Below are 19,780 nucleotides of genomic sequence, written 5' to 3' on the forward strand. Positions count from 1 at the left end.
TCTCGGGCCAAGTCAGCTCGGGGAGCCAGACTGGGGGGAACATTCTGTGACGGAGAAGGTGATGGAAGTGCTATAGGAAGGGTTCTCTGGAGGCTACTGGGTGAGATCAAAGGGAGAGCTCCTGCCACTTGTCAGCCCTAAGCCAGGACCCTCCTCCTTTGGCTGGACACCAAGACACACCAGGATCACCTCTACCTTTGCCATCCCCCACCTCCAATCAGAACCAGCTCTTGTCTCTGATGCCAAAAACAGAGCCGGACCACTTCTGCTTTGGCTCTCCCCATCCATAAATACAGATTAGAACCACTTCTGTTTGCCTCCCCCACCTTGACCTCCATATGGATCAGGACTATTTCTATTTTTTTCCTTCCCTCAATACGGATTAGGACCACTTCTGCTTCCGCCCACTCCCATCCCCCAACACAGACCTGTATCTCCTCTGCCTTGGCTTCCCAGGAACTCCCAGGAACACTACTCAAAACCTGATATGGAATCAAAGCTCAGGCCCTCTGTGCTGTAGACGTTGTTCCTGTGACACCCACTAACAACAATCATACTTTGGAGCCTGAGCTGGAGAATCAACCTGTCTGGGACAGCCTGCCATAAAACTGCCCATACCTAGTTCCATCTGGTCACCAGGGTGCTTCTATCTGTAACCCCCATCTCCCCACCCCTGCACCCCTACAGTGATCATCTGAGAAGTGAAAGCTAAGAGGGAAGAGAGACTTAGGAGAGCAAAGGAGACAGGGCTGAATGGAATTCCTAGCAGGTTTTTGGCTGGTGAAAAGCTTTTTCCCCAGCCCCTGCTGTGCCTGGCCTGCAACAGTTATAGGATCAATTATACAGGATCAGTGGGGAGTCCCATGGGCTGGAGGTGGGCCTGAGCCGGGACTCTGTCCCTCTCACATACTGTGTCTGAATCTGAGGCTGTGATGGGTTCAGGGGAGGACGGGGAATAATGGGCCCACAGTGACTCATTAAGGTTTCTACCTCATCCCTGGGGCCTCTCGTAGCAGGAATGTGGTGCCAAGTGGATTGCTTGGTGCCTTTGCCCTTCCTAGAGACAACAGGGCCCTGGGGTGTGGTGGGGAGTGACTGCCCTGTAGGCTCCTCCAAAGTCCTGGGGCTCTCAGACCAACCCCCAGAAACATCCAGAGCCAACAACTACAAAAATAAAGCGTTTATTTCCTATCCAAAAGTGAGCCCTGGGTGTTGGGTGGTAAGGGAGAGCTGGAGACCAGGGTGGGTTTGTGAGAAGTCAGGGCCCTGAGTGAGACCTAGTTGGATGTGGGAAGAACAGGCTTGACTGAGGTCTGGTGCAGGGGGAGGGATAGAGAGTGCTGTGGGGACTGTTTCAAGTTGCTGGCAGCAGAAGAGACCACCTTCAGGGACAGCCTGCAGAAAGACAGAAACAGAGATGTTGAGAGGCCCAGGCGCAGGTATAGAAATAGACATTGCTGGGTCCGGGGCGCCTGGGTGGCTCAGTCATTGGGCGTCTGCCTTTGGCTGGGGTCATGATCCCAGGGTCCTGGGATCGAGCCCCGCATCGGGCTCCCTGCTCGGTGGGAAGCCTGCTTCTCCCTCTCCCGCTCCCCCTCTTGTGTTCTTTCTCTCGCTGTCTCTCTCTCTGTCAAATAAATAAATTTAAAAATCTTAAAAAAAAACAAACAAACATTGCTGGGCCCAAAAAGCACCCGCTGGAACAGAGGAACCTGGGAGGACACTCTAAGGCAGGAAATGCAAACCCAAATACCTACAGAGACCAAAGAATTCAAATGAGAAAAGCTAGCTCAGTGTCAGGAGATGATCTCAAGAGGCCCCATCGCAAGAGGATGGTGGCCACTCAACACCATGTTGATTATTGCCAGGTGGAATGTTGGCCCAGGATTGCCAGAACTCCCCATATATATATATATATATATATATATATATATATATATATATATATATAGTTTTTTTTAGAGAAGCTGGAATATCTGGATATTTATGTGAACTCTCCTGATTTTTAGTGCTGGCAACTCATTCATATTTTGAAAAAAAAGAAAAAGCCATGAGAACAGAAGAATACATATCTGGGGGGTCATCATCTGTTTCCTGTGTGGGCTGAGAGATGAGGTGAGCCCCTCCAGCCCAGGCTGGTAGTGGGAGGTCTAAGGAGTCTTGGGGTGCTCAGATGCCAGCCGTCTCAAACCTCATCCCTCTCAAGATGACATTGCTTCCAAGGTCTCCAGCAGAGCCCGGGGGACGGGGGGCTGGGACAGAAGGCCTCACGATATCACGAAGCTATCTGTGCAGTGGAATCTGCAATTTGTCCCTCTTGTCTTAGACACCAAGATCTTGCCTGCTCTTGCCTCTGCCTTCACTTCCTGCACTGGATCTGGGACCCTCCCCTAGCCCCCGGTTGCTCCGCCATATCTACCTGCCTCCGGGTCCTGGGGAGAAAGCAGGACATGTCATCCGCCCGGCCTAATCGGCACTGCATTCCATCTCATGCCTTTTGGGTTCCACAGCCTCAGGTGGCTCCCCTCACAGAGGGGAAGGACAGGGGAAGGTTTAGAAAAGGGAACAGGGTCAGAAGTGACCAGGCTTTGTAAAAAAGTCCAGAGAATGCAGAGCCAACCAGACCAGCTAGTGGCTGCTGACCCAAGGCAGGAGGCCAAGGGGCCCAGCCCCTCCCTGGAGAGCAGGCAGCAGTGCCCACCCCAGACAGGCCTGGGCCCAGGGCCTGGGTCAGTGGAACGTGTCTGGCCTGGACCGAAAGCTCTGCCGCATGAGGCTTGGGGTTGGAGGTGAGGTCTCTGGCACTGGGGAGGGTCCCAGAGACTCAGGCTCTGAGGGATAGGGGGATAGCACGGAGGGTCTCAGGTTGGGGGGTGTGGCCCCCATCTCTGCTGTCCCCACACTGGCCGGGCAGTGGACCTCAGCGAGAGTAGTATCCTGGAGGCTAGGCAGTGGTCCAGATAGACAGGGAGAGATGCATGGAGGCCTCAGCTGGGGACCAGGAGGGTCTGGGGGCCGAGCCGAGGCTACTGCGTGGCCCGGGGGACCCAGCCTGGCCTGTAGCAGGCCCATGATATGTCGAAGCTCCCGGCTCAGCTGAGACACTTCCTGATTGAGATGGGAGATCTGTTGAAAACATAACAAATTGTTCCCCAGGTGTCACAACAACTACCACTCTCCTAGATGCACCCCCCATACACGCTTTACAAAACTCTTTCCCAGCCTGAGAAAAAGGCAGGGCAGGGCAGGAGTTATCTTTGTCAAGATGTAAACACTCAGCCTCTTTCCAGAAAGGATTTGGGACTGTGACTATTGCAACACCCTCCCCCCCAACTTTTATAAGAGGCAGAAAAATGGGCCTCGAAGAGGCCACACAGCTGGAGGTGACAGACCCAGGCTTATTCTCAGGTGATCCCAACACACACGCTCAAGTGTGTCTATTCAGGGCTTTGCAAATTTCAGGGAGTACAGAATCAACTGAGAAACTTGTCAAAATGCTGATTCCTGGGCCCCACCCCAGACATTCCAAATTGGGTGAGGCTCAGGAGTCCCCATCTTAATGGTGCCGGCAGACACTCAAGTGTGGGAATCACCAAGCCTAGAACTGTGACCCAAGTGGGACTGGCCCTCCAGATGGCTAAACTGGGGCCTGGTCCTGCCCCCATCCCCAAGGCCCACCCAGCCCAGGGGCTGCCCTCCTGGGATGCCTCCGATGTTTATCAAAACCCAGGGAAGGCCCACTCCCAAAGGGCTGGGCTTGACAAAGTGCCCTGGTGACAGCTCAGAGATCCCCGGGGAGGAGGCACAGGCAGAGCCTTGCCATATAAGATCTGGGCTCTTCCTGACCAGGGTTCAGACACTAGGATCCAGCTCTCCCAGGGCTGAAGGCCTCCCCCCGCCCCGTCCTCTGCCCCCTACGTTCGCTGAGCATCCACTTCCCAGGGCTGGGGTGAAGAAAAGGACTTGGTAGGGGGCAGGTCCCTAAAGGAGAGAACCCGACGGTGGTGGAGGGAGGAGAGGCGCTCTTCACAGGCGGGAGGACCTGAAGCAGCTGGGAAGGAGCAGAAGGGGTCACTGAGTGCTTACAGTGGGCCAGGGACTGGCCAGGCATGGGTGTGCTCTTACCTCATCCTCAACGACTCTGGCAAAAAACATATTCTTTTCCCCATTTTTAAACGAGGAAATTGAAGTTCAGGGTCGTTGTGGGACTTGCGCAAGGTCACCCAGCTAGTGTGAGTATGTGAACTCAGGACTCTGGGTCTAAACCCTGAAATGCTCTTCTATGAGGCACATCTCCCAAGATGGTATTTTCCAAGGTTGGAGGGGAGGAGCCAGCCCCCACCCACCTCCTGGTTCAGCCTGCAGACCTTTTCCTTCATCTCCTCAGCCTCCGTGGCCAGTTCCTGGCTGGGCCTGGTCCCTGCAGGCAGAATGGGGTGAAGGGATGCAGGGTGAATGTGGGGGGCAGGAGTCCCCAGCCTGGTCTGGGTCCCCTCCTGTTGCTGGGCAGGCAGAGAACAAGGGGAGAGGGAGCTCTGGGATCAGGGTGATGGGAAACCCAGACTCTTCAAGCCGGTTTCAAGGCCCTATAACTTTCCCTGCCCCCTTCCCTCTACCGCTGCCCCAGCTCTATACGCAGAAGCTTCTCTTTAGCGCCTGAACAAAATATGCTCTTCTCTCCTGCCTTTATGGCTTCCAGCAACTGCTTGCTCCACCCCTCAAACTCCTGCCCAGCCTTTAGGACCCAGCACAAGTGTCCCCTCCTCTAAGAAGGAGAGTTAGGGGTGCCCTCCTCTTGTACCTCAAAGCCTTGTTCCTGTCTCGGTCATGGTACTTAACACCCTGTTCTGGAATCATTTATCCCAGGACACAGTTGTGTCCCCCGCTGGATTGGGAGCTCACTAAGGATGTAGGCCAGGTCCGGGTTATCTGTGTACGCCCAGCACAGAGCCCAGCACGTGGTCAGCCCTTACTACATGTGGAATGGACGGCTGAAGGGATGGGTGGATGGCACATGAATGGATGGCTGAGAGGTGAAGTCTGTGGCTGGCCCTTACCTGAAGGAGGGGCCTGTGAGCAGGGCCTAGGGTGCTCAGGCCTCCTGCTGAATCGAAATGTAGGGGCCTCCGCTGTGCTGCCAGAGTCCTCGATGCCATCCACTATCCTGGGATGGGGGCAGTGATCATCAGTCCCATGGGGAGAGGGCAAGGGCCAGAGCAGAGCAGGCAGAGGGTAACCGGGGACAGCAGTGCCAGGGAGATGGGGAGGAGCGGCGGTCAAAGAGGGGTGGGGTTGCAAGTGTGGTGGATCAGGAAGGGCGGATGGGCAGATGGGGCAGAGACAGGATGGGCACTGGATGAGCACTGGTTGGAATGCTGGGGACAGAGCCCAGAGAAGGTTCTAGAAGCCAGCAGGGGTATGGGGAAGGCAGGGGAGGCTGGCGTCTCACCGGGGACTGAGGTCCGGAGGTCCAAAGGTTCCCAGTGGGGGAATGAGAAGCTGGGGGAGCTTCCAGGCAGCAGAGCCCCTGGGGGGGCCATGAGGGGAGGGGCTGTGACCCCGGCCAGCCAAGGCAGGGGAAGGGGTTGGGGACAGGGAAGGGGAGGAGACAAGGGCTGAGAATGGGGGCAGCTCCTCGCCCAAGAGGCTGACCAGGGAGCCCCGGGGTCGTGCTGGGCTGAGGTTGGGCAGCAGGAGGGGCCGGCGGGGCCTAGAACCACCCCCAGACTCCACCCCAGTCTCAGCCTCTGTGATGGATGGCAGGGTCTTGTCTGAGGAGGAGCCGAGGCTTTCCGAGCGGGGCTGTGGGCAGAGGGCGGCTGATGTCAGGACAGTGAACAATAGGCCCCTTCATTCAGCTACAGCCTTCACTGGCAGATGCTGCTCGCCATCCCCCTCCCTTCTCCCACAGCAAAGGAGCCAAGGAAAGGTGCCCCCAGCTCCCAGACTCTCCCCCATGTAACCTCAACCCTACCCAGGAAGGTGGTGTTACCTGGGAAAGGCGAGGAGACCGGGAAAAGCGGCTGAGGCCCTGTGGGGACACAGGGGGGTTCGAGGTGACTCACACCTCCCCCCTCCCCTGCTGCAGCACTTCCTAGTCCTACCCACCAAAGCTGTGGGCTTTGAGAATGGGGTCCTTTCTGTGGAACTGAGTCAGAGATCCCTCCAACTCCACCTCCAACTCAGAGACATCTGAGTGGCAAAGTCAATCCGAAAAGCAGTGAAAGACAAAGGCCCAGAGTCTAAGCCAAAATGGGCTCAGGACATATTTGGTGAGCGCAGAAGAGGAAACCCAGGGCATGATGCCCCAGTTCGGAGAGAGACCTGACAGAGGAGGAGCCCACGAGGGGGACTGTTTCCAAAGTGAGGGCCCTCTGAGGAGTCTGGAGTGAGGCTGAGGGGTGGCTGACAGGACATGATGGGTCAGAGGAGTTGGAAGTACAAGTGGTGAGAGATGGTCCATGGGGTTGGGTGATGGCCAATGGAGAAGGGTCAGGTAGGGATGGAAGATGTCAAGCATGGAAGGGACAATGGAAGGGGGTGCCTGGGATTGAGAAACGATTTTGTCAGGGTGGAAGGAGATGCGTGAGGCTCTCTCTCAGGCTGCGGGGGCGGGGGGGGTGGTTCTGCTCTGAAGGAGGGGACCTTAGAGGAGATGGAGGCCATAGGGGGTCTACATACATTGGTGTCAGAGCCCTGGCGCAGGTTGAAGGTGAGGTCCCGGGGCAGGCCAGCCCGGAAGGCAGCCCCGTACTCAGGATAGAGCCTCAGGACCTCAGCCAGCCCTCGGCTGCTCAGCTGCTGCAGGCCACAGTAGGTCAGTGCCTTCACGTCAGCGCTGGTCTTCAGCACGCAGCCTGGGCCTGCCCCGGACCCAGGCTCCTGCCCCGGCTCAGGGATATCTGCCCCAATCAGGTCCCCCTTCCCTGTGGGTAAGGGATGCGGACAGTCAGCTGGGGCAGAGGGACCACAAGGGTATCAAGTGAGAGGCGGTCAATGGATTTGACGGGCGGTCAGTGTGCTTGGAGTGTGGTCGAAGATGGACCAATCAATAGGACTGGTGGAAATAATCAATGGCGTTGGGAAAAAGTCAGTGAGAATGACAGATGAAGTTGGGAGACAGGGAATGGGGGATGTCAGTAAAACCAATGGAATTGGGTGATCAGTAAAGAATGGCCAGAGGGATCAGTTAAAGGATAAAGGTCAATGGAGTTGAGGGTCAATGGGAAGGGTCAATGGAGTTGGGAGATGGTGCAGTGGGAAAGGACCAATTGAGTTGGGGGAGAGTCACTGGGGGAGGGGTGATGGTCAATGGGATTAGGGGAGGGTCCGAGGGTATGGTGGAAAGGGGATGGTAGTAGGGTGAAGGGACCAGGAAAGAGGACTCCTCAGCAGGAATTCCACATATCCACTAGGCGTAACCCAGTCCCTAGATTCCTGGCCACACTGAAGGCCTCTGGGGCAAGGTTCCGGGGTAGATAGTAGGTGGTGGTGGGATCCTCACCCAGGATGGCCAGCACCATGTTGTCTCGAAGCACCTCAAGCGAGCCGGAGCAGACGTAGTAGTGTGCCTGCAGGGCATCCCCACGGCGCAACAGGTACTCGCCTGGAGCGCAGAACGAGGTCTTGATGTGCAGGGAGAGGGCCCGCAGGCAGCCCCTGCTCGCCGCTCCAAACAGCGGCAGCTGCAGGATCTCCCGATTCAGGTGCATAGCGATGTCAGCTCTCAGCTCGTCTGGGAAGTCACGCAGTAACTGCATAAGGGGCATAGGTCATTCTAGCCGTCCCCCTACAGCTGCTACTTGAGTTCTACAAATGTGCTGAGCTGTCTCCAAGGGGAGAGCTCCAACTTGCCCTTTGTTTCGAAGTGACCCCTTTCTGACCTTCAGGAAGACCCGTGTGTGTCAAACCTCAATTTTGCTTGTGTGTGGACCTCCCAACCCAAGTTCTGGAGTAGAGACTAGGTCTCTTCTTGTCTGTCCACTGCCCATGACCATGTGCAGTGGTCACTCACATGTCCTGGTTGCTCAACCCCACACAAGGACCAGCCCTGGTGGGTCAGCCTTTCAAGCAAGAGGCAGGAAACTAGAAGTCAGCTCTGCCCCTAAATCCCTGTGGACCTTGGGCAATCCATTTGCTTTCTCTGGGCCTCTGTATCCTCATCTGGAAAGATGCAGGGTTACACTAGGCCTTGAACATTACCAGTGACTTTCAAGCAACCAAACTTAACGTTCACAGAGCCACCCTCATCTTATGGAGCCCCTAGACCACCCTGGCTTGCTCACCTCTCCCTCTCCCCCTTTCCTCCCCAGGCTCCTCTTGTAACTTTCCATACTCTTCCTGCATCATGGCAACCAGCTCCATGACTTCCCTACTCCTGGTGAGCCCGGAGTCCTGCACATGGATCTAGACCTGTGTTTTCATCTACCCATGGAGCAGCTTCCACCTGGATCTCCCACGAGCACTACACCCTCATCCTGGTCATTTTCACCCCGAAGTCCAACTTTCCTCCTGCGATGCCTCCATCACACCCCTTTGCCCAAACCAGGAACCGTGGGACTCATTCTGAGCTCCTCTCCTGCAACCAGCTGAGCACCGGGTCCCATGGCTCTTATTCTTAGAAACACCTCCTAGAGCCCCAGGCCACTCACCAGCCTAAAAGTTTTGCAGGATAAAATCTAAATTCAAGACCGTCCATGAGCTGAGCTGGCCCGCCTCCCCAGCCCTGTCTCTTGCACTCCTGTCTCCCTCCTCCCTCCACAGCACTCACACACCCATTCCTGAAGGCTCACTGAAAGACTTTCAGTTCCCTGAACTCGCCCTGCTCTTTTACGTCAACGTTTCCGGACCTCTGTTCCTAATGCTCTTTCTGCCTGGAATGGCCTCTGGTAGCAGGCTGATTTCCCTCTTGCCCTTCACAACGTCCCCTCTTCTGTGCCACCTTCCTTGACTCCTCCAGGCCTCCCTCCAGCAGAGCCCCAATCACTGCGTAATTTTTTTTTTACCTGCCCGCCTCCCTCACCCAGCTGGTGTCTCCCTGAGGACAAGGGCTGAGTGTCATCATCTCTGAACTCCCTGTGTCCAGCACAGAGGCTGGCCCAAAGCAAGTGCTCAGGAAATGCGGGCTGAGGGGAGGATGGCATTAGCTGAGGCCTGAGCTCCCTTTCAGCTCCCGTATTCTAGCGCAAAGGGGAAGGGATGTGGATTTGGGTGGGTGCGGGCCCCCGCGAGCCGCCCCTCGCCTCCCGGGACCCCGCCGGCCGCCACTCCTTCCCCACCGCGGGAGCCCCGCGCACTACCTCGTTGGCGTCGATGCCGCTGTTGACGGCCCACGTGGTCTGGAAGGACTCGAGCATGCGCTGCTTGAGCGGCCGCGGCAGGCGGTGCACGCGGATGAAGTCCTTGAGGTCCTTCATGCGGCTGTGGTAGAGCGAGCGGCGCGAGTACATGCGCTGGATGATGGCCGTCACGTTCCCGAACACCACGGCGTGCATCAGCGCTGCAGCGGCGGCAGCGGGCAGCCCGTGAGGGGCGGCCCCCCCCCCCCCGCCTCCTCCCGCGCCCTCCGCGGCTCTGGGTTCCCGGGGAAGGAGGGGCAGGAGAGCCAGTAGGCTTGGGTTGGGGGGGCAGGGAGGGGCCAGACCTGATGCTCCTCTCCTGCCCCTCCCCCCCCCACACTAGGTCATGAACTTGGGCTTCCCATCCCCTTTGCAAGAGGCTACGCCTTTTGTGTGGCATGCCCCCCAGGGCCAGCATGTAGTAGGTGCTGAGGAAACGGCTATGAATGAATGAATGCACGACTGTCTGGACGTGGGTGGACAGCTTGCCTTCTCTGAGCCCGTTTCCCCAGCTGCACGCTGGGCTTAGCAGGGCCACCCCGGGGCTTGGCAGGCCCGGCCTCACCGCCTATGAGCATGGTGCAGATGGAGAAGATCTTCTCCGCGTCGGTGTTGGCACACACGTTGCCGAAGCCCACGCTGGTGAGGCTGCTCAGCGTGAAGTAGAGGGCAGCGATGTAGGCGCTGCGTCGCGACGGGCCGCCCGCCGAGCCATTGACGTAGGGCTCCTCCAGCCGCTTGCCCAGCTCATGCAACCAGCCTGGGGGGTGAGGGAGGCAAGGAGCAGCTGCACTTGGGCGGGTGGGGGGTGAGGGGGGGAAGCTGGCTTTCCCTGAGCTGCCTGCGCTTGACCTTGGGCAAGTATTTACAGAGGCGAGGGGAGGTTTGCACCCGCAGGCACAGGAAATGTGAGGAGCAGCCTGGGCGTGGGACTCCCCACAGTGAACTGGTTACAGTTGCAGTAACCAAGGCTAAGCTGCTGAGCTGCTGACTGTTTGAAGTGGGGGCTCTCTAATAGCTTATTGAGCACCCCTTGTGTACAGGGTGCAGGCACTTGACCCGCCAGACATTCTCCCTGCCCTGGTGGAACTTAAGAGTCTGGAGGGGAAAGACACATGAAATAAATTGCAGGTGGGCAGTGAGCTACTCAAAGGGAAGTATAGGGCATCCAGGAGCCATAATGGGTTAGGGAGAGCCAACCCAGTTGGGGGGGGGGGGTATGGTTCCCGAAGGGCTCCCTTAGGACAGAGGGTTTTAGTGGAGATTGCAAGGAATAGAAAAGGCAGCTAGGGGAAGGAGGGAAAGGAGAGGATTCCTGAGAGGAAAACATGTTCAAGGCCATTGTGAGAAAGCAGTACAGCCCAGGGGGTGGAAGGAGGCCGGTGTGGCCGCAGCAGAGGGCGCAAGGGAGAAAGGGAAGCCAGGTGGGGAGAGAGAAGCCTGCAGGGCTATGCAGGGTGTGGACCAAGTGTGGACCTGATTTTGAGGGCAGTGCGGAGCCCCGGACAGGGTCCAGGCAGGGTACTGCTCCCTCTGCCCCAAACACCCTCCCCACCATCAGAGTGTTTCCTGTACTGTTTTGATTGCCTGTCACTGGTCTGGCTCCCCTGCTAGGCTGTGAGGTCACCCGGTCCCACCCCTGGTCTTCAACTCAGTACTCCCACACCTGACCGGGAAGGAGCTCAATGCACGTTTGTTGGATGGAGGGAAGAACGTGGGCTGGTAGGGGTGGTGCCGGGGGAGGCATCCACTTGGGGGTCTGTGTGGACAGGACAGGGAGATGGGTGTCAGTGGAAGCCTGGCTCACCGATGTCCCAGAGCAGCGGGTCATTGGCGTCCATCTCCCGGCGGCCGATGACGTACCAGACACAGGCCATCCAGTGGGCGAGGAGTGCGAAGACGGACATGAGCAGCGTGAGCACCACAGCGCTGCACTGTGAGTAGCGCTCCAGCTTCTGCAGCAGCCGCAGCAGCCGCAGCAGCCTCACGGTCTTCAGCAGGTGCACCAGGGAAGTCTGCGGGAGAGCGGCGGGGGAGGCTGTCAGCGGGCACACCTCCTCGGAGCCCCCAGGACCCCTCCCAGCGCCTTGTCACCAGATGCCCGAGAGCCAGGGGAAGCTGCAGCAGGAACAACGGCCCTGCTGTCCTGAGAAGGTGACCAGGGAATGCAGCGGGGAGAGAATAATACCAAAGCTAATAAAGGCTAACACTTGCTCCGCGACGACTGGCTTACTTATATAAGTACTTGCTTTATGCATCAGGCACTGGGCTAAGCATTTATAATCCTCATGAAAAAACTCACGCCTTCAGTTCAATTATCAACACTGTTCCCAGTTTGCTGATGAGTAAACTAAGGCTCAGAGAGGCTAGTGATTTGCTCAAGGTCACACACCGAGGAAACGATGGAGCTGGGACTTCCCTCTGAGCAGCTACCCAAGTCCATTTTGTGCTGTGCTGCCTCCTAGCACCGTAGGCTGGTGAAAAAGCAAGTCCTGGTCAGAGGTAGGGAGTGATCTCTGGTCCCTGCTTGACACCCCCAAAGTCCTAGGCACAATCAGCTGCGGGCGAGAGCTGGTTGTCGGCGATGACAGCATCTGTGAAGGGAGCCATCCCTCGAGACACAGAGAAGCAAGGGAGAGTGGGACCAGACAAGAGGCCTGGGGACTGGGGAAGGTTAGGGGCTGTTCCCAGGGTGGGTCAGCTGCAGATGAGAGGGGCATGCTGGAATGTTGAGGGAAGGAGACCAGGAATTGAGGGAGCCTCAGCTTTGGGCTTTGAGGTCTTAGCCCCTGTGGGGCTGGGTGGGGGCTGATGGAGCTAGTGGCACCTCATAAGCATCCTGTAAGTGTTACCAAAAATACCACTTATGACTGTTTTCACTGTGGTCATTAATGCTTCAATTAGCCTTCTGAATTTTAGAGAAGAGGAGCAGGTACTCTGGGTAGGGGTAGCTTGGAAGCCAGGGCTGGGGGCTCTGGGGCAGGGCCTAGGGAACTTAGTATGAAGGCCCTTCCAGAAGCCCCTAGCAGCATCCCCCATAGTCTTGGCCCTACACAGCTCCTGAGCCACCTCCTGTCCTTTTCTCTAATTTTAGGTAAAGGAGCTGGAAAGGAGGTGGCCCTGCTTCCTCCACATGGACCGTCTCCAGGGCTTAACGCCTGCCCCCAGCTCCCAGAGCTTCTGCCTCCAGACTTGAATCCTTCAGGGCTGCCTCTAGTCACCTGCCCCGGTGCCTCACTCTCTTGGGTCCCTCCTCTCCTTCTCCTTGGACCAGAATGTCCCAGGCCTGGCTCCTTTCAGTCCACAGCTCTCTCTGTGCCTACTCACCCTCTATCTTTGCTCTGCCTCCCTCCAGCCCAGCACTGCTCCTCATCTCCCCTTGTGCCACCACATCCACTCGGGGGCCTTGTGTTCCTGGGAAGCAGGGTGGTGTGGTTGAAGGAGGGATAGACTAGGAGTCTGGAGACCTGGTTCCAATCTCCTGCCTGCTACTTCTAGCTCTGTGACCTGTGGCAAGCTGCTTAACCTCTCTGAGCCTTTGCGTCTACCTCTGAAAAAGAGAATCTGCCCGGAGGGGTTACTGTGAGACTCAAATAAGATGATGTGCGTGAAAGGACTTAGTAAATGAAAGGTGGCCCCGAAGGTACCAGAGGAGCAGGACTACCTGGGAGGAGGGACAGGGGCCTCCCTGCAGCTCTCCCTCTCCCCAGGGACAGCTGTCTGCCTGCTGACACAGCCTGGGAGGCATGGGATGGGAGAGTGCGCTCACAGGGAGGGGTGGGTAGCTCTGCTCAGCGTGGCCGGAGCTCAGGGCAGACATACACACAGGCACGTGTGTGGGAGCGTGCACACCCGTGTGCGCAGCCAGGAGCAGGAGAAGAGGCCCACAGCCCGTCGGCGGCTAGTTAAATCCGGCTGCGTGTAGGTGGTTTCCTGCTATAGCTGAGTGTGGCAGAGAGCGGAGCGCACAGGGAAACTTCTTTCCACCTCCCCACCCAACAGCCAAGGGAGTCTGGGGACACAGGGTGGGACTCCTTCACCCTGGACTTGAGAGAGCACCTGCTATCTGCTGGCTGGCTGCAAAGCTGACCACCCAAGGCACCTCCAGGCAGTCCCCGTAGAGATGGGAGGACCCAGGTCCTGGCACTCTGTGCCTCCAAACCCACCCCACAGCCTCCACCTCCATGTCTTGGCTTACTATGCTCCCCCCCGATGCTCTCTCCCCATCCCCTGTCAGCGAAATCCTGCTTTCTGTTCTAGGGTCTAGCTCTGCTCTATCTCCTGCAAGAATTCTTCCCAGACCACCTGAGCTTTTGTCCCAGCTGGGGTGCCTTGGCCTCCCAGGCACTGGCTAGATTTCAGATCATCAGATCATTTGCATGCATGCCCACTTCCCTGCCTGGAACTCCAAGATCAGCTAGCCCCGTGCCCAGCCCCCATCTTCCTCTCCATTCACCTCTTCTGTTCCTGCTGCCCCCTCCAATAGTCCTGCCCCCTCACCAGCTTAGCTGCCTGGAGGCCGAATCCTTGTCCCTTTCCCCCACAGTGACCATGCTCCACACAGTGCTTTGCAGACAGCTAAATGCTCATCAGTTGTTTGTTAAATAAAAATGTGAAAAGTACCACTCATTTGGCGTCAGACCAACGCCGCCTTGGTAGCCCTAGTTAGCTTTTCATTTGTTTCAGCTTCCCTCAGTGATTGTGAGCTGAGCTCCCCGAGAGCACAGACCCTCCCAGCTCCTTCTGAGCAGCTAGCACGGGGCTCGGCCCACAGCAGGGGCCTGACGACTACTTGCAGATGGATGGATGGGAAGGGCTGAGTCTGGGTTGGGGTTCCCTTAGTGCGAGATGCTGCGCTGAAATTGGGAGGCTGGGCTGCCGGGGGGGGCCGGGGGTCACTCACCACGGTGATGTTGAAGACATAAAGCAGGTCAAACGGCAGAGCAGCAATAAGGTCAACAAAGAACCAGGTGGCCAGGTAGTGAAGGCCAATGGAACGAGGAGCAGAGACCACCTGGCCGGACTGGGACACATAGGTGGTGCGGAAGTTCAGGATGATATCTGGGGGTGCAAGAGGCTGTTACTAGGGGGTTTCGTTACTAGGTTTACCAAGGAACTGAGCAAGCTGGGAATAAGCCTGAGACCCAGAATGGGTTTGGAGGCAGGAATGGGGAAGACAGATTGGGCTTCTGGCTGCTCTTTAGGGAGGAGTGGTCTAAAGGCAGCAGGGCTTGGGGCTCAGGGCATTTGGACCATTATGACTTAAAGACCCAGAAATGGTTGGGCTCTGAATGCCTGGATCCTGCAGGCTCAGGATGGAGCGAAGCTTGGATGAGTGGGTCCCTCCAGCCCACCCGCCAGGGTATGTGGGGCAGAGGGTCTGACCCAGGATGAAGAGCATCTCCACGGCAATGTCGCTGACAAGGGTGTGTCGGGAAGTGATGGGGGTGTCATCATCGCCCAGGAAGCAGACATTGTAGGGGACGGTGACCGCAACGTAGAAGGTGGCGAGGAGGATAAGGCCATCCCACACGGCCTTGGGGACGCTGTAGTGGAGGAGGAGGCAGCGGGACCCCCCCCACGGAGGCCACCTTGTACTCGGGCACTGATGGCTTTGGCTCAAACACGTTCTAGGGGGAGAGGGGTGGCGGTTGGGGACATTTAAGGGAAAGGGGAGCCAAAGCTTAGGGAAGGGAGAGGCAGGGGAGGGGGAAGGGGGGAGTGGGCGCTGCAGGCATGACCACAAGAGGAGATAGAAGGTGTGGGAAGGGGGTTCAGGGGCTGGCGCCTGACACTTCCTTCCTCTGTCAGTCTACTGCTCGGGCCCCCTTTTGATCAATCATGTTTTGTGGGAGGTACTTATATGGCCTGACCTTCACCCTGCTTGAGAAGGAGATTATGACAAATCAGGCACATGCCTTAGACCTCCCCTCACCTAGGGGTCACTAACTTCTCCCTCAAGTTTTGCTTGGAATCTGGGGTCCCTGTGGGGGATGGGGACATCCCAGAGATGAAGGGAGGCTGGCACAGCACACCCCATTCCCTGTAGCCCCCACAAACTACACAGAGGGTTGGAGAATTGATCCCGTGGCTTTATCAGGGTCCTAGGGCTAGATACCAGGACCCTAATGGGGGCTTTCTCCCTAGAACCATAGTTTGTGATTTCACACCCCCCCCCCATGAGGTAACACTATCATTCAGAGGTAGGTGATATAATTGCTGCTAGATCCCTGCCCTTATGACATTGTCAGAGTAAAGTAATGTCAATCATAAGGAAGCAAGGGAGATGGGGTTGGAAGAAGATGTGAAGGCACATGGGACACAACAAAGAGTCGCCCATGAGAAATGGGTGGACAGAGGAACAAGCCACTGGAGGGAGATCAGACAGGCAGGGAGACATTAGCAAGGGCGCCTCAGAATCGCAGCTGGGAGATGTTGGGGTGGAGACAGGACTCACATTATTGGTCTTCATGCCTCCCTGGCGCCGGCGGCCAAAGTGGCCAGTCAGCCGGTGTAGGACAGTACGGCTCTGCCTCCTGGCAGATCGGAGTCTCGAGCCGGCTCCCCTCCTGCTAAGGGAGTTTTCTGTTGGGAAGAAGGGTGCAGAGATAAGTGGGGGCACATCCCATGAGACCAGGTAAGGAGATGTCTTGTGTGACCTTCAGCAAGAACCTCTGACCATTCATGCTTCCTCCCCAGACCAGCAGTTACCATGATTACTGTCCCCATGGCCTCCTGGGGAGCCAAGTCCTGGGCCTCCACTCTGAGTGATGTCCTTGAAGGAAAAGAGGAAAAGCACGACTTCTCCCATCTCATTCTTGATGGGCATCATGTCCAAGAGGCACCAAAAAGCCGAGCCTGTAGATGTGGAGAGACAGAAGGAGAGGGTGAGCAGCCCACGGCACCCCTGTCCCCTTTACCACACAAGGTTCTTGGGCTTGGCAAAGGTTTAGAGATGGAAAGAACCCCAGAGATTATGTCAGCTGACTCCTTCCCTTCCCGATGGGAGAAGCAAGGCCTAGAGAGGATCAGGGATGCACTCAGGGTCATAGTCAGCTTGTGGCAGTGTGGGGACCAGCACTCAGGCTTTCACCGTGCCAGGTGGACTCTGCGTATGGGCCAGGATCTGTGCAGGCCTGCAGGGCGGGCCAGGCCCCCTTACCATCCTTTCGGTAGAAACAGATTTCAGTCCGGTGCTCCTGATGGCCCTCCAGGGCCTTGTGCAGCCTCTGCAGGGCTGGCTCACTGGTCTCTGGACCATAGAGGAAACGGCAGCTGCAGGTTTTCTGCATGACCTCAGTGCGGCCGTAGCCTGTGAGCTCGCAGAATCCGTCAGAGCAGTAGACAATGGGAAAGCCCCGTGGGCCCTGTGCGTTGGCCAGCAGGAAGTTGCTGTCTGTGGGAAGAAGAGGTCAAGGTTAGGTCAAGGCCAGGAGGGGAGCTTAGCTTCAAGGTGGGCAGTACCTCCCCCAAGCTGTGGTCAGAGGTCACAGAGCCAGAAGGTTCCCAGGCTTCCATGTGATTACTGGATCCCCTTTGGACTATTCTGAAATGAGAGTAAGAAGAGATAGAGCAAAAGGACAAAGACTTAAGGATGGCCTAGAACCAGGACAGGGACCTCTGGGTCATGCGGTCCTTCCCCCTGCCTTCAAGCTGGTGAGCTATTACAGGGGAGCTATAGTAGTAAGGGCATGGGCTCCAGCATGACACCTCTGCCACTTTCCCACTGTAACCTTGGACAAGGGTTAATGAGCTCTTTTGTGCCTCCGCTTTCTTATCTGCAAAGTGGGGCATAATATATCTTCCTCACATGACATGTTTGTGAAAGTGAGTTACCTGGGGAGAACAAAGCCTGGCACATACTAAGTGCTATACCGAGAAGTTAAAAACGACTCCCCCACGTTCCCACAGCTTTCAAAACACATGCATAGCCGCTATCTGGTCCTCCTATTAGAGAGTAGACAGGGCAGAGATTCTGGTGATATCACACCCATTTTACTGATAGGAAACCAGAAGACGGATATTATACAAACTCACAAATCTCCTCTGTTGGGGGAGGGAGACAGTGATTAGTAGAGTCCTCATTCTCTGCCTTCCAGGAAAGGTCTTCTTTTTAGCATCTCTTTAGGCAATTTCAGGGGGTCTGTCCCAGTGTTCAAAGTCTGACAGCATATTGGGCAAGGAAGTTTTTAATCCAGCAACCCCAGGAGCAGAACCTGAGTTGGCTTCCTCTGGCTCCAATGGGTGGAAGCCACAGGGGGGCTCTGTGGGCCATCCAGGGGCAGAGTCTCAGCTGAGGGAAGGGGCCTGAGACACAACCAGTGCTGGGAGCTAAGAGGGGTGAGTGTGTGGGGGTGGAGAGGCTGATGGGGACTGAAGGTGCCTGGGAAGCTCTGGGCCCTGGGCAGCAGCCTCCTTCTTCCATCCCAGGGCCTGTTGCCCCGGTGATGGGAGCTATGGAAACAAGGGAGGTGTCTGTGGGGGGAGAGTGGGGAGGCGGCTAGGGCTCCGGCGGCTCGGTTTCCGCCCGCGGGTATCGCTCCCCCCACTTTCCAGATATTGGTCAGGGTGCCCGAAGGGGGCAGGGGGGGATCTCTCTGCCCCAAAGTAGGAAAAGAGAAAGGCGGGAGAAGAGGCTGGAAAGGAGTGTGGCTGTCCAAGGTGCTGAACCTGGAATCCAAACTGGGGGTGGGCGAGCAGAGAGTTCCCTCCGTCACAGGACCACCCCCCTACGCCTGCCTCACCTCCCTCAGACACAAACGCGCCAAGATTTGGGGGCGCGTGACCTTAATCCAAGCTAGGTGCTGCTGAAGTCTGATCTTTTTCTTTCTTTCTTTTTTCTTTTTCTTTCTTTTTTTTTTTTTTCTGGGGGAAGGAGATGCTGGAGCCTTCTAGAAGTAGACTCCTGAGCGTCTGACCACTTCGTCCCACCTCTGCGTCTCGAATACCCCCACACACGCTCCCAACAGAGCTCTGCCTGGGAGCAGGCGGCTGCCAAGGCCTCTCCTCCGTTTTGCGGCTCAAAGAGCCTTTCCTGACTCCAGTCACACCCCTAACCTTGGCCCCCCGCACTCTTGGCCCTTTTCCCGCCTCCCTTCGCCGTGTTCTCCCAGTCCTGTTCCTTTCCCGCGGCTTCGGGAGTTCCTAGACGGTCAACTCGACTCTCGCGGCCTCGGGTCTCACCACATCCAGTAGACCTGCGCCGGCGCCGAAGCCGACTTGGCCCCAGCTCGAACACCCAGCCCCAGCCTCGCCCCACTCACGCGTGCCGTCGAAGCGGGTGGCGATGGTGTCCAGAAAGGTGTTTTGCGGGGCCAGCAACCCCTTCATGACCGGCATGGCCTCGGGGCTGGGGTTTGAGGCGCGGCGCTGGGGGGCGTTCAGCGCGGCGGGGAGGGAGGGGGCGCGCTGCCGGCGGGGCCGGGGCGCCCCATGCGCCCGCCTGCCTCCTCCCCTCCTCTCGGCGCCGCCGCCGCTGCTGCCTCTCTGCTCTGAACCCCGCAGCTCTCGGCTCAGCTTGGCGCCGCCTCGGTCCCCCCACCTCCCCACGGGCCAAGTTCTTTCCCCCCGGGCTCGGCCCGCGCCCGCCACGTGGCCCGCACGGGGAGGGGCCGCCAGCGACACCCTCACCCTTCTCCGCGGCCCTCCTCCCAGAGGGGAGCGGCCCACGCGTGTCTTTCCCAGAGAGAATTCGGGACACGCCCACCTGGAGCCGAGACCCAAGGGGTGGGGCGGGGCTTGAGTAGTAGAGACGCCCTCTTCCCGGGGTGGCCACGCCCCCACGCGTGGTTCCCTTGCGACTCCTTGTGGCTCCGCCCTGCGGGTTTCCCCACGCGCCGCCCACGCTGGGAGTGGTGTTTGGTTCACAGTGCCGCCTGCTGGAGTTGGGATGCTTCGCAGCACCCCAGTTTCCGGCGCTCCAGTATGTGACAGTAAGAGTTAAAGAGACTAGTTTTGCTGGTGGGAGGATCGGCAGGAAGGCTGGGAATTCAACTTCTAGAATGGCTTAACCCTCAATCGTACCTCACTTTGGATAGGGCACCCTAGCGAGTTCTGCCTCAGAGTGCAGCCGGGTGAATGAAAAGAGCTTTGGAGTCCATGGGGTAGAATGCCAGTTCTGCTGCTCACTGATTGTGTGACTTAGCCTCTTAAAGCCTCACTTTCCTTATCTGTAAAATGGAGCTAATAATTTTCACCTCATGCGTTTGTGAGAATTTAATAGCATCATGCATGTTTTTGGTACACAGTAAGTGTGTTGGAGAGCAATTTCTCTCTTCCTGTAGTCTGGCTTTAACCCTCCTTCTCTCTGCTGCCATTCAAGTGGGGAAGGAGGCTGGAGGCAAGCTGGGGGACAAGAAAGATAGTTTCAAGGTGGGCAGAGTCAGTTTGCAAATCTCCAAAGGTGTACTGACGGTCTTTTTTTTTTTTAAGATTTTATTTAC

The 19,780-nt window shown here is 57.2% G+C and overlaps 1 protein-coding gene and 1 long non-coding RNA gene across 3 annotated transcripts; one reads left to right on the plus strand and one right to left on the minus strand.

Annotated features, from left to right (window-relative positions):
- Window positions 1-1,184: 1,184 nt before the first annotated feature.
- KCNH4 (potassium voltage-gated channel subfamily H member 4) lies at window positions 1,185-18,983 on the minus strand. The gene is given in 18 exon segments (XM_025861837.2): window positions 1,185-1,395; window positions 2,420-3,126; window positions 4,347-4,420; window positions 5,058-5,164; window positions 5,450-5,802; window positions 5,993-6,031; window positions 6,682-6,926; window positions 7,505-7,754; window positions 9,300-9,499; window positions 9,904-10,098; window positions 11,146-11,353; window positions 14,242-14,399; window positions 14,724-14,916; window positions 14,918-14,968; window positions 15,796-15,923; window positions 16,050-16,196; window positions 16,501-16,734; window positions 18,602-18,983. Coding segments are annotated over 17 exon segments (3,054 nt in total). The 5' UTR covers window positions 18,678-18,983; the 3' UTR covers window positions 1,185-1,395; window positions 2,420-2,730.
- On the plus strand, window positions 5,416-8,871 carry LOC112815622 (uncharacterized). 2 transcript variants are annotated; one of them, XR_012377103.1, is made up of 3 exons: window positions 5,416-5,476; window positions 6,089-6,272; window positions 8,313-8,871. It is a non-coding gene; the product is annotated as an uncharacterized lncRNA (long non-coding RNA). The 2 variants fall into 2 exon arrangements; XR_003206029.2 differs by having other exon boundaries at window positions 5,421-5,460.
- Window positions 18,984-19,780: the final 797 nt, after the last annotated feature.

The sequence above is a fragment of the Callorhinus ursinus genome, unplaced genomic scaffold (genome assembly GCF_003265705.2).
Source record: "Callorhinus ursinus isolate GAN/ISIS: 27379988/994484 unplaced genomic scaffold, GSC_fseal_2.0 scaffold108, whole genome shotgun sequence".
Classification (NCBI taxonomy): domain Eukaryota; kingdom Metazoa; phylum Chordata; class Mammalia; order Carnivora; family Otariidae; genus Callorhinus; species Callorhinus ursinus.